General features: G+C 32.8%; 1 protein-coding gene across 1 annotated transcript in view; it reads left to right on the top strand.

The window, feature by feature from the left end:
• LOC110030062 overlaps window positions 1–10,331 on the top strand; it is a 35,929-nt gene extending 25,598 nt beyond the window's left edge. Inside the window, exons 15-17 of the mRNA XM_020732605.1 lie at window positions 1,919–2,033; window positions 2,128–2,235; window positions 9,978–10,331. Of these exons, the coding sequence (XP_020588264.1) occupies window positions 1,919–2,033; window positions 2,128–2,235; window positions 9,978–10,108 (354 nt within the window). The 3' untranslated portion in view covers window positions 10,109–10,331. The remainder of the gene's footprint in view (window positions 1–1,918; window positions 2,034–2,127; window positions 2,236–9,977) is intronic.
• Window positions 10,332–14,268: the final 3,937 nt, after the last annotated feature.

Here is a 14,268-nt window from a genome sequence, read left to right as displayed (position 1 = left end):
ACACTAAGAATTGAACAACCTGTTATATTTATAGTTTCTATCTTGCAGCCTTTAGTTATGAGATCATTAATGTTGCTATGGATTTGTTCTCTCTAAATGAAACTTTCATATTTGAGTAAACATTCACAACTTTGGTATATGATATAGATGCTGACCTCCATAAGTACTCAGTTTCAATTGTGATTGAGCATAGTGAAAGTGGCAAACGACTGATGCAATGCTGCATAGATCGGGTTTGAACTATGCTGACCTCAACCAAAATCAACTAGCCATTGTTTATTTCACAAAACTTCACCAACAAGATTGAACATTGAAATTGCCTTAGAAAATTGTCTACATTGTTTGTCACATTGCCCAATGAGAAAGGCATAAAATCCACTTGAAATAATTCAAAATATTGTTTGTCTGCAAAAAACAAATTGCCTCAAAAAATATCACGTGGAAAATTTTAATTCAATTAAATGTCTGAAAAATCATGCAAATGCATTAGAACGCCGACATTTGCTTCGAAAAATGTGATGACTAGTGAACTTTCCATAAAAAAATGTCATTTGAATAAAAAAATAAGATTTTAAACGTGTTGCCTGGAGTTGCATGTAATTATTTTTAAATTTACAAACTTTTTTATATATAGACTCATCAAAATGTATGAACTTTCTTTACTAGGCATTCTGATGATGGGGTAGGGTCATAAGTTTCATTTTTTTAATGTTTGATCCTACATGTCCCTAGGAATAAAGTTGGTAAAATAGGATGTCCCTTGATGAGTTATCATGACATTAATTAAAAAAGACATTTCTATATTTTATTTCTGCTCAAACAAACATGTCAACATTGAACACAACCAGTTCGACTCCGCTCGGTTCGTTTGTAGTTGAGCTTACTGAAAACCTCAAACTTCAGATCTAAAATCCTCCCAAAATGAGGGCAAACTCTTTGGATAGTGTCTTATATGCAAACCTAATTTGCCTTCTAAAAATTTGATTCTTGAACTTACAATAAAAACATGTCGTTGAGCGTGGTTGAGGCATGAATTTTAGGAGCTCACAAAAATTATAGGTGCAATGTGTGTTTTTTGTGATAAGAGAGTAAAATTGCATTTTTATTGCACTTACCTAATGTGTTGGGTGACATGAATCAAAGTGACTTAAACATAGCCTTGAAAGAAGGAATCTAAATTTTTGTAAGAAGAAACCTAATCATCATGTGCAAGATGGGTTGTGTCAACACTGCCTTGAATTTGTCAGCTTATTCTTGCTGAGGTTGTGTTAGCACTGTTATCTTTGTTATGTTGTACACGTTTTGTGTGTGTATCTCAAAATTTGAAACAACTATTTTTCTTTTGTTTTTGATATTGACAATTTGCGCTTCTGAGGCTTCTTTATCTCTTTATTTTTTGATTAAACATATAGATTATAATTTGATACATTTTCTGAAAGAGTTGGAATACATGTGTACTGGAAATTTGTGGCTTATGAGCTTACTAGTCCTAGCCAAGAGATTACATAATGTTTTTTTTCCATGGGAGAAAATAAAAATTATATCGTGCAATTCTTAAAGAGAGAACAAATGCATAGATTCGTTTAGAAGTACTAATTCTTGAAGGCTGCTTGACTAGATTCAGGATTTAGTATTTGTCTTTTGCACTCAGGAATAAAGTTTATTTTTAAATTGGGTGTGGCCCCTTTGTCTCATGTAAAAAATTTCTGTGGCCTTGCTTGATATCAATCAGGTGGTACATGTTTGTTTTATACCTAGTGACAACTTTTTACTATTGGTTGGGTGCAGTACCAAATATTTATAAACTTGAATTTTTTTTATCGATACTACAATCCATGGCATCATCTTGGCTGCTCTAGTTTCTCAAAAAATTATATATTGAATTTGCATTTAATTATGAACCTTTTTGAATATTTAGAGTCAGGGACACTCAGAAGCCGCAGGAGGATCTTCAAGCAGAGAACTGGAAAGAAAGGAACCTGCACGCAGACAAAAGAAGCAAAAGTCAATTTTGAGAAGAAAAAGCCTTGCAGGTTTTGTTTTTTGCATGCCCTACCATATGTTTCAACAATTGGAAACCGTTTGTTTGTGTAAGATGGTCTTGATCTGGGTTTCTTGTATCTTTAGGTGCAGGCTCTGATTGGCAATCTGGAGTGCGGCGGAGCACGAGAATTAGAATGAGGCCCTTGCAGCATTGGTGTGGCGAGAGATTCTTATATGGTCGAATACATGACAGTGAGTATTGTTCCCATAAGTTTGGATTGATATTTATCACTTTGATTATGCATCCCTTAAAAAATTAACCACTCAACTATATATTTTCCACTTAGTTTCCAAATTATTGCTTGATGAGGTTTTTGTGTTCATGTGGATGTTTTAACCACCAAGAAAAATTAATCATCATGAGACTTCTTTAACAGGCCATTTTTGGATTTGGAGAATGTGAGCATCGATATGGAAATAGAGTGGAGAGCCTTGAATTGGTTTTTCCAAGTTCATTATGAACTATTCATTAGCTTTTCTTTTATTTCATACAAACATAAACTGACATTGAAGCTACACAGAAGAATAGGTCACTCTATTTGAATTTCCGGGGGTATTTACTCAACGATTTTTAGGAATACAATGCACTCTTAAACAATACAAGAAAATTGTCAAAATGGTCTCTCCGCTCGTTGATCTCATAGATTATAAAATTATCAATGTAGTCCCCACTCTCTTTAATATGGGCTGAAATATTCTCACCGAGGATTATTTCAGCCCTTATTAAAGAGTCTGTGAACTAATTTGATATTGTTATAGACTCTAATACTAAAATGGCTCAATGCAAGTAGTTGGGGGAATATCTTCACACTTTTGTCTAAACAATATTGAGATATTGGTCCAATGACACCTCACGAGCTTAGGAAAAGAGTGGCGCCACTTTTGAGCGGTTTCCACACGATGTATGTTGAAGTGTAAAATTTTAAGGTCTTACGTCCTTTACGATGATTTTATTATTTTTTTATTTTTTACACTTAATGGGTCGGATGAAAAGGCAATGATCTTGATTAGTGTTTTTCTTAGTATGAGGCCCTAATTTTATTATTTTGAAATTACCATCTAATTTTGTTTTTGAAGATAGAAATAGGTAATCAATTTATGTAGAAAATAAGTAGTGGGAAAAAAACTCTTGAGAATCTCATTCATATTTTTTTTATAAGAGGGGAGGTATATGTACAACTCCCAGAGTTGTTACAAAACTGGAATATATAAAAAAGGAGCAAAAAATAATTAGAGGTCAACGATCCTACAAAAAAGTAAACGGATTGTAATCAGAGGGTCATAAGAGTCATATCTAATGGTACAGAGCGTTGATCCGTATGCCTTAAGTTTTTTACTATTCGAGATTCATAATTTAAAAAATACTTTTTAATCTCATAGATTATAAAATTATCAATGTAGTCCCCACACTGTTTAATATGGGCTGAAATATTCTCACTGAGGTTTATTTCAACCCTTATTAAAGAGTTTGTGAACTAATTTGACATATTTATAGACTCTAAAACTAAAATGGCCCAATATAAGTGGTTGGGCGATTATCTTCACACTTTAGTCTAAAAAATATTGAGATACTGGTCCATTGGCACCTCATGAGCTCAGGAAAAAAGTGGCACCACTTTCGAGCGGCTTCCACACGATGCATGTTGAAGTATAAAATTTTAAGATCTTACGTCCTTTACGATGTTTTTTTTAAATTTTTGACATTTAATGGGCCGGATGAAAAAGAAATGATCTTGATCAGTGTTTTTCTTAGTATGAGGCCCTAATTTTATTATTTTGAAATTAGTATCTAATTTTGTTTTTGGAGATAGAAGTAGTTAATCGATTTATGTAGCAAATAAGTAGTGGGAAAAAACTCTTGAGAATCTCATTCATATTTTTTGTATAAGAGGGGAGGTATATATTTGAACTCCCAGAGTCGTTACAAAATTGGAATATATAAAAAATAAGCAAAAAATAATTAGAGGTCGACAATCCTACAAAAAAGTACACAGATTGTAATCAGAGGGTCAAAAGAGTCATATCTAATGGTACAGAGCGTTGATCCGTGTACATTAAGTTCCTTACTATCTGAGATTCATAAGTAAAGAAATGCAACAATATAAAGCCCCTAATCCAAGTTCTTTACTGTTATTGGAGCAGAATTCAACGCTTCTTAAAATGGATGGTTGGGATCTATCATTCCAAGTTTGCTTATGATATTCTTAAATATTGGACTGCAAAGTTTCTTGGCAATATTTTGTTAGTTGATTTTTTGTGGTTATATATAGAGTACAAATCAGACTACTTTATGATTTCTCTTTTATAAAGTGCCAATTAACCTCAATATATTTGGTATGTTCATGTTGTACAGGATTGTGTGCCATATTGATGACCGATTTGTTATCTCAATATTTTTATATATGCTCGTTTCATTTGATTTTTAAATTATCTTATATAATTTTAACTCATAAAAACTCTCAAATCCATCGAGCAATGACTTTAAAGTCAGTTTCCGCACTTAAGCTTGGAATAACAGGTTGTTTTTTGCTTGTTCAAGTTATGAGTTTCCCTCCTAAGAATGCACAATACCCTAAAGTAGACCTTCTATCCATCGGTGATTAAGCATAGTTAGCATTTGTGAATCCTTAAACTTTTAGGGTATTATATTTTTCATATAATTTTTTCTCTAGGCTTTATTTGAGATATTCGAAGATTCTATAAGCTGCTTGAAGGTGTAGCTCTTTAAGTTTATGCTTGAATTTATTATTTAGAATCATTGTGAATGTGTTGTTTGAACGAGTGTGAGATAAGTGGATTAATTTTTTTACTAACATTTGATATTGTCCTGTAACTACATCAGCTCCGTCATCAAGCTCCCTTTTTGGTCCTCGTTCAGCTGGAATTTCACACTATTTGCAATTTGCTATCGTGGCATCTTTCAGCATATCCATAATATATTTTTGTTGGAGAAATATCTCATATTTAGATTAAGCTACTTCTATTCCCAAGAAGTATTTGAGTTTTCCGAACTCTTTAATTTTTTTTAAGAACTTTTTTTTCCTGAGAACTTTCTCTTGATTGTCTTCTCCCAAAATAATCATATCAACCACATACACAATAAGGGTTGATATTTTATTATCGAGTGATTTATGAAGAAAGTTCGACCTTTTGACTATGTGTCTATCTCATTCCATATTTTTTTATAAATCTGCCAGGCTAAGCTATCAAATCTTGGTGATGGATTTATATAGAGCTCTTCTTTGATGTCACGATGAATGAAAGCATTTTTTACATCATCTCGTCGTATATGCCATCTATAATTTGTTGCTACTGATATTAAGATGCGAATAATATTTATTTTTGCAACATGGGCAAAAACTTATTGATAATCAATCTCATATGATTAGGTAAATTTTTTTTCTACTAATCTTTTTTTATACTTTTTCTAGGCTCCAATTTTCTTTTTATTTGATGATAAAATTTATTTGCATTCTGCTATCGTCTTTCCTACTAGTAATTCAATGATTAGTCTTGTATGATTTTTTTCTAAGGCATTCATCTTTCCTCCTATGGCTTTACTCCATTTTTATATTTCAAGTGCTTCAAATAGAGTTTGTGGAATAAAATATGATTGATAGTGATGTTGGTTAAAATGATTTTATAAGATGTAGAGAATTTATGAAATGAGATGTGTTGAGAAATATGATATAAATGACTAGTAGTGAGTTGTAAAGGTTTTGAGCATTGGACTTGCTAAAGATCTAAATTGTGCTTGTTCCTTCTTGTATAGACTTGAAGGGGGATTATTGGTAAAGATTTGTATATGAAGGATTTTGTTGTACATAAATATCAAAGATGAATAATACATCTAGTTTATCTTTAAGATCGAACTTCCCTCCTGAAGATGAGTTTGAGTGAAGAAGTAATGTGTTTCATCAAATGTAACATTCATTGAAATAAATAAATATTTTATTTTGGATGTTGACACTTGATCAGGGTGCACAAGTGTCATTAATAAATTGATGAATACACACTTAAAAGCTCTTGAGAATTTACCTCCATGTTGTTTTTGATGATGACATCAACAATGCATACAAAAATTTTTAGAGGAATCTTTGAGAAATTATTTGTAGTAAAAAATTCTATCAAATCATTTAGTGGACTTTTGTAATCAATTAATCTTAAAGGATATTTTGTTGATTAAATAGGTAGTTGTATTGTTAGAACAACTTCTCCCCAATATTATTTTGGTATTTGATTGTGCAGAAGAAGTGTTCTTGTTACCACAAAAGTAGGCAATTTTGTTTTATCTCTCCATCTTGTTGTGGATTGTTAGGGCAAAAAGATTCGTGAATAATACTTTTTTTTTTGTAAAATGATATTTATATTTAATTAAAATATTCATGAGGATTGCAGTTTGGAAAAAAATTGATGTTAGAGTTAAATTGATTTTTTATTATGATAGTAAATATAGGGAGTATGGTGCTAATATCATATTTCTGCTGAGTGCAGTCATTAATAAATGTACTAAAACTAGGGGTTTCATAGATATTGTAGATTTTAAAGGAAATCCAAATATCATAATGAATTAATATAAAACGATTAGAAGATCTGAGCTATTATAAGGAAAGAAAACATGATGATGTTTAAAAATTTCGTAAGTTTCACAATAACTATTTTTAATGTTTTTATTTATGAAAGAGAAACAAATATATATTGAAGGTTTCTAAAGAAGGATGTCAGCGATATGAGAGGTGAGTGAGTATAATAGTTGACCTCAATTCACAAGAAGTTATTGCCCATTATTTTCTTTAGCTTGTCCAATTTTTTTCGTAGTGAGATTTTAAAAAAACACAATCGCTAAAAAAAATGATTTTGCAATTACAGTCTTTAATAAATTTGTAAATAAATAGAAGGTTAGCTATAAGTCCATAAGTTGTGGGACATGTAATTCGTTATTGAAGGTAAGTTGGAAAAAATTAAGATGCCTTACTATCCTGCAACAATTGTTAAAGATCCATTTGTATTTTTTTTTCTTTTGCTTGGATAGGGTTGGTAGGTTTGAAATATTTTGGCAAGTTTTATCATGTGGTGGTTGCCCCTTGAATCTAGAATCCATGAAGGAGGGAACTATTAGAAACACTAAGAGCATAAGAATTAGAAATCATACCATTCTATGCAAGAGAGCAAGATCTTGATGATTTTTCTAGAGAATTGAGAAAATTCTTTCTTCTGAATAGAGTCTTTCTAACTCAATCAGGCATGTTTGCCTTCTTTTATTTTTGTATATACTTTCATAATCTTCGAGCTTTTTGTGAAGTTTCTAGCATTCGTTTTTGATGTGCCTATTCTTTACAATAACTACACCAGAGATTTTCTTTAAAATAAAGATTTGCCCTTTTTTTGGAGAATGTTTCGTTATAGAAAGCCTTTACCTTGTGACTCAGAAAACTCGGAAATTGTCTGGTAGATACTTTGTTCATAGCAGGGAGATTCTCTCTCCTTGAGATTTATGTTCGAGTTTTGTGAAATTCATTATTCAGTTTTGCCAAAACTCAAAGATTCTTGCTTGATGAATTTTGTAAGGTTCACCACATCCTCATAGTAAGATATCTTGAGACATTGGGAGTAGTCTAATTTTAACCAGTAAACTTTTATGGAGCTAAAGAATTTAATGATAAGAAGACTACCTTATTTGGTAGTGGCGAGTGTTGTTCTAATTTCATGGACGAGTGCATCATCTTTCAGTTGAGTATGTTTATTTTACTGCATCCCAAATCTCTTTTGAGGAGAGAAATATAAAGGTCCATTGATCGTCAGTAGTGTGGTGTTTCATAACCATGATCATGGAATTAGTTTCTTCCCAAAGTAGAAACTTTGGGTCCTTGGTCTTCAGAGGTAGAGCCATAAGAATCTTTCAATTTTCTTTTAGAAAGGTTTTCACAATTTGGTATCGTCATTTTTTCCCGTTCAAACGATAAGATACTTGAAATACATAGAGTTTTCATTGATATGATTTTCACCATTAGCCCTCATCGATTCTTTTAAAGGAAAATTAAAAACCAAGAAATAGTGAATAGAAATAGATTTGACAATAGGGATAAAGTTGAAATTGGAAATCCTATTATTATTAGATAATAAGAATACACTTTGGACGGAACACCCTAATCTTGCTTTGATACCATGTAAAAAATAATTAAATGCGAAAAAAGCCTAAAAAATCCCATTCTCATTTTTGTACAAGATTGAAGGAATATATATAACTCCCGGAGGCATTATAAAATAGGAAATACATTAATAAATTAGGGAAAAGTAATTAGGGGATGGCGATCTTATAGTAAAACACATAGATTGCAATTCGGGGCCATAGAGAGACATATTTAGCGGTACAAAGCTTTGATTCATGTGCCTTAAGTTCTTTGCTTTCTGAGGGTCATAACTAAACAAATCTAGTGGTACAAAGTCTTAATTCGTATATCTTAAGTTCTTTGCTATGATTGGAATGAAAATTTAACAATTCATTTATTTGAAGTTAAGTGCTATCTCCACTGTGGCAATTTTAGCTTTTTCCGAGCTTAGCGATTTAATGTTGTTTTAGCATATTTAGTTTTTAGCATATCAAGGATGTTCTTATTGTAAGCCACAATGATATAAATTGCATAGTTGGGAGAGGGATAATGTTGAGGTCTTCCTTTTGTGGGAAAATATTCAGTTTGAATAATGGCAGAGAGAAACATTTCAAGTTATCGAATATCATTCTGACTTAGGCAAATTTTAAATTAATTAAAAATAGTCATACATAAAAATGTCATTTGGAGTAGGGGTGTAATTGAGTTAAGCTGACTTGTGGGCTGGTTCAAGCTCTGCTCTCTATGTGGCTCCTGAACTGAGCTCGTAATCCAACCGACTTTGGCTCTTTAGTTCTAGTCGGATCGTTTAAGACAAATTAATATAAAATATACTTAAAATGAATTAAATTTTAAGACACTTTTAATTATTAAAAATATATAAAAGTAATTCTACATTTTATATATTTTAATCACTAAAAATAAATAAAAATAATTATTATATTTTATATCAAGCAATTAGTATTATTTTCCTCTCTTTTAATAAATGAGTCGGCTTACGGTTCAAATTCGTAGACTTAAGTTCGAGCTCGATTAATTAATCAAGTGCAAGCTCAAGCTGAGGATGACTCGATCTTGACTCCACTCATTCACACCCCTAATTTTGAGCAATCTCTTAAAATTTTGGATTTCACCTTTTTAAACCAAATCTCAAAATATCATAACACTTCAATTTATTTTAGATAAAAAGATTTGTTATTGATGTATTTGAGGCCCCACTTAGTGATATTAAGGCTTTGTTGTTATTGTTGTTGATTTCTCATGTATGGTTTGCAGTAGTTTTTATGTTTGATTGTTTTGAATTTGATTTGATTAGTAAGAGATTATTTTATATTAACTTTGAGGAATAAGGGCTAAATTGGACCTATTAAATAATTTGGGATTAAAATGCTTCCCAATAAATAGTTCAAGAATCATTTTGAATTTTTTACTACGTTTCTAATGCTTGCAATCACTAAATTGGACGCAATGGAGAAAAAGGATTCATGTAGCCGCCCCCAAGTAGTGGGATTACGGCTTTGTTGTTGTTGTTTCAAATGCTTGCAACCTACAGCCTCTAAATAAAGGATTGCATTGTTATATGCATATGCTATTATTCTCACGGATGGATTTATATAATTTGCAAATTTTTCTTGCGGGTGAACCGCGGAGCATCCCATCCTAAACTGTTGAATTCATGTCGGATGGCTGTGATTCAAAAGCATTTTTTTCTCAAAACAATTTAGATTTTGGGTTAATTACAAGATTTAGATCAGAGCAATTATCATCTTCTTCCCTATTCTCATTCATGAGAATTGACCGGCAAACATTTTGCTTCTGCTGCAGGCCTAGCAACTGTGATCGGGGTGAAGAAATACGAAACTCCACTTCAGAAGGGAGGAAAGGCTATTATGAAGGTGAAGTCTTACGTCTCCGAGGACTATGCAGATCTGGTGGCTCAAGCTGCGCTATATTAAATGATACACACCATGGATCCAGCTAGAGATGGTTCTTCTCTTGAGAATTTTTTTTTGTTAGGTTTATATTTTCTATATATATATATATATATGCAAGCGGTAGCTTCAACTGGGTTCCTTTATTTTCTGTTTTGCGCTTGTATTTCTGTTTGGTGTGACGCTTGAAATTAAAAGATGAACGCAATGAACAGGCGCCCAGCACTTGGAATAAAGCTTGTATGAAGGGCTGTTAAAACGACTCGTTGTTTGCAAACAGCTCATGTTCGACTCGTTAAAAAGCTCGTGTTTGGCTCGTTAATTTCGTTCGATAAGTTAACAAGCCGAACACGGACAAAGATGTGTTCGTTCGTGTTCGGCTCGTTTTGGCTCGAAATACTACTCATCAAGTTTATATATTAAGTAGTATTTTAAGAAAATCTAATTGACTACAAGGCTACAAAGATTTATAACCAATTAAAATATTGTTTAAGAAAATAGAATAAAAAATATTAAATTAGATTCAAATGCTGTTTTAATATACATAATAATTTTTAAATCTTGTTTAAATCCTTGTTGTCTTATGACTACATGATTAGCGTTGTTAAAATGATTCTTTGTTTGTGAACAGCTTGTGTTCGGCTAGTTAAGCAAACGAGCCGAACATGAAGACACTTTTTGAGCTTGAAATATAAAGGAGCCGAACACGAGCTTCAGCTTGTTTACACCACTACTTGTATGGATCGATTGTTGGTAGCCTGCGGAGCATTTTGGTAAAATATTTTTCTGACCTTATGTTTTTTTCTTGATGTGAATGTATGAAAAGCATTTCTGTTAAATACCTTTCAGTATTTTTTTTTTTAAATTTCATTTCATTGAGGTCAAATGGAATTGCTATGCTGTGATACTGCAGCCCAGCTAATGTTCTAGGACTTACTGTTTGGATCATACCTAGAATTTTTTTTTCTGTTTGCGGTACATTATAAATATTCAATATATTTATAGCACAAGATGCATCTTTTAGAGATTGTGCAAAATTTTCTTCTAAAAAGAAGGAATAGTTTTTTTTTTTTTTTGAAAATCTATTAAAGTATTAATTATCGCAATGCATTCTTATTTAGCTAAATAATTAAAAATAGGAGTTTGTATGGTAATTTTTTTATTTCTATATTTATACTTAAATTTAAATAGTTAGATGATATTTTAGTGTCATAATAATATTAAAATCTGTATAAAATGTTGTTTTTAGTTTAAAAAATAGCATTAATTATGTTTTTGTTGTTATTTAAAAATATATAAGAATTGTAGGGTGAATATAAATCTCAATTAGAAATAATGTAAATTTATATATTTTCTTAAAATAATATCATTAACCTTATTAATTTTAATAACTTAGGCAATATTAATATGTTAAAAAATTAAGATATTTGAAGTATTATTAATATTAGTTAGTGAGAATTATACTCGTCGCGAGCAAAGCAGCTTTTTGCCCGCGCCCTTAGACTTGTTGAGCCGCCTCTTCTTTGTTATTGTGCCCGACTCCAATTGTGCTATTCTCCCACCTTTTCGATGCTATAAGCAGAATAAAATTAGTTCGGTCAGTTGATATTGGTACGTCAATTCGTGTTTCCTTTCTCTTCAAGAAAAGTAATATCTTAAAAAGTAAACAATGGTTTTCGATAGCTATTAGCTTCTATTAAATGTAAAAAAATAAAAAGGGGCATTTAGGAACATAAAACATAATTTTTATTGTTGAATCTTTAGTGTTCGTGAATCACACCTCAATGGTTTGAGCGTAATAAAGGAGAGATATATAGTGATAGAGGAGAAATGAGCAGTAAAATATCATGTATATTAGTTTCTCAATTGTCTTATTTGTTGAAAGCGTTTCTGTAATAAGAATAAGAGAATTTAATGTAGAATCATATATCATTTATTCTTAATAAATGAAGCAATAACTAAACTCATGATTTTCATACCCTTAGTTCTTATGAAAAGGGCATGATGAGATCTTTTACATTCCATCTTTGTTTCGTATTCCATGCACCATCATAGAGAATGTGCGGGCTCTTGAAATTGATCCCCTCGATAGGGATGTGCTTGTTGCCGCTTTTGGGGAACTAAAGTGCGGTCTTGTCTTGAAGGTGAAAAGATGAAAAAGACCGTTGTTAATAAAAGATGACAGCTGAACCACGAGATCAGGTGTGGTCATCTGATTTGTTCCTATAACGTCAGCGATAGAATGCTCAGGTGGAAGACGGGTGGATTAAGTGGCCCAACCATTGGTTCTTCAGTTCAACTTCCTGTCGCGGGTCAATAATTGCTTATTAAATATACCATGTAGGTGGATGCTCATGTTCTCCACCACCCAAGATGCAAGAGGCTGCAGATGCTCTCTCGCCACTTGGTGATGCTGTCTTCTCGTTTACATCATCTGTGTGGGATTGTCTCCTTGGTATGAGGAACCTCAGTCTTGCTCCTTTGATTTTTCTTACAATATCTTTGATGCAACAAAACCGATCGATTTGGATGATGACTCGCCTTAGGCAAATGTTGGTGAAAATTTGGTCGTGGTGCCAACAAAAATTCCACATGCATCAGTCAAGAACGATCGAGTCTCAAGCAAAGATGGTAAGATTGATCACTCGTACAGTCCTTGTGTGGCTCTTAGAGAAGCAACTGATGGATGCCAAATGTCTGCTGGGTCGCTCACTCACCCCCTAGAAGAAATCAAAAGCTCCTTCTCTTGGGAGGAGATTCAATGAGAGGAGGAGGTACATGAGTTGTTGGCTTGTATAAAGAAAATGGAGCGATTGAAGGAGGAGATGCCCACTCTTTGTCTAAAACTTTTGAACATTGAGGATTCATCCCTCATGCTTTGGGCTCAAACCAAGATAGTTCGAGCAATTGAGTTCAAGCTTGTGGGCAAATTTTTGTATAAGAGTTTGGATTGGTATGCCTATGTCTCGACCGATGTGACAGACGATCCTCTTGTAAAATATTCTCTGCTATTGATTTTTTGAGCTTAATTTACAATGCTCATTTTTGAAATAAAATTTATTTTTTCTTCTTAAATTCTCTATTGATGTGATATTTTTGTCAGTGTGTTTTTGAAATTACTGTTCAACTTCATTTTAGTCTCGTGTGACTGTTCTACTTACTTTGTTACCTTATATATATAGTTTAAAGTTTTGGCTAACACTACGCTTCTACCCCCTTTCTCCATATTTTTCTCCACTTTTTTTTTTGGGATTTCTGTTTCTTGTGTTCTTATGGCTCTTAAGTACGTTCCCATACTCTTTGGTTTGGTCAGTGCAACCAACTAATCAAGAATGACTCTGGTGGAGGTGACTCTGTGAGAAGAGATTTGTGTCTATAATATTGCCATCAAGCTTCGAGCCGTTGAATAGGATGATCGAGAGAATGCTCTTTACTACTCATATCTCATCTTTAACATGAACCAATTTTGCTCCGATTTGAAGTTGTCTCTCTACTGAGAGTTGTGAGTCATATTCAGCCATTATGGGGTTATTCTTGCCAAGGTGTTGCTAAACTCCATCGCTGCAATCCTGACTTATGTCATCCTTCATAATCGATCAAGGGTCCTCTAATTAACGAAGTTCTCTATGAAAAATTTATTCTTTTTGTCTTCCTACCGAGAATTTATCTCATTTCGGGTAATGCATGATGGTTATGCTCAGTTTATATACGACGATAAGTTCAACCTACTCGAGTTGGAAAACAAGATCAAGGATTGGAAGCTTCAATTTTGTATAGGCACTTCTCCCAAAGGTTGGGAGATCAAAATCATTTCGACTGCAGGCTCTCCTGCACGTTCAAAGGGAAGGTACGAAAAAGGAAACTAGTGGAAGTGGTTACGGTTAAAGGAAAACTACTTTTGATTCATCAGTACTTTAATCTGAAAACCGTTAATGTGGTTCTTTGCCCTGAGAAATATAGGCGAATGACTACAACTGATTGGGCTGCTTCTAACACCATGGAGTCAAGCGGGAGGTGGAGGATGCTTCTCAGGGCAAGAAGAACAAGGTCCGTAAGGCTTCCCATGCCAAAATCCTCACTCCATAATTGCTAAAATGGTGACACCTATGATTCCACATATAACATGCATAAGCGAACTGATTTATTCTATGGTGGAGTTTTTTTTAGTGTATCCATCACATATA

The sequence above is a fragment of the Phalaenopsis equestris genome, unplaced genomic scaffold (assembly GCF_001263595.1).
Source record: "Phalaenopsis equestris unplaced genomic scaffold, ASM126359v1 Scaffold000644, whole genome shotgun sequence".
Lineage (NCBI taxonomy): Eukaryota > Viridiplantae > Streptophyta > Magnoliopsida > Asparagales > Orchidaceae > Phalaenopsis > Phalaenopsis equestris.
The sequence above is the reverse complement of the archived record's forward strand: the minus strand, read 5'-3'. Positions and strand labels throughout refer to the sequence as shown.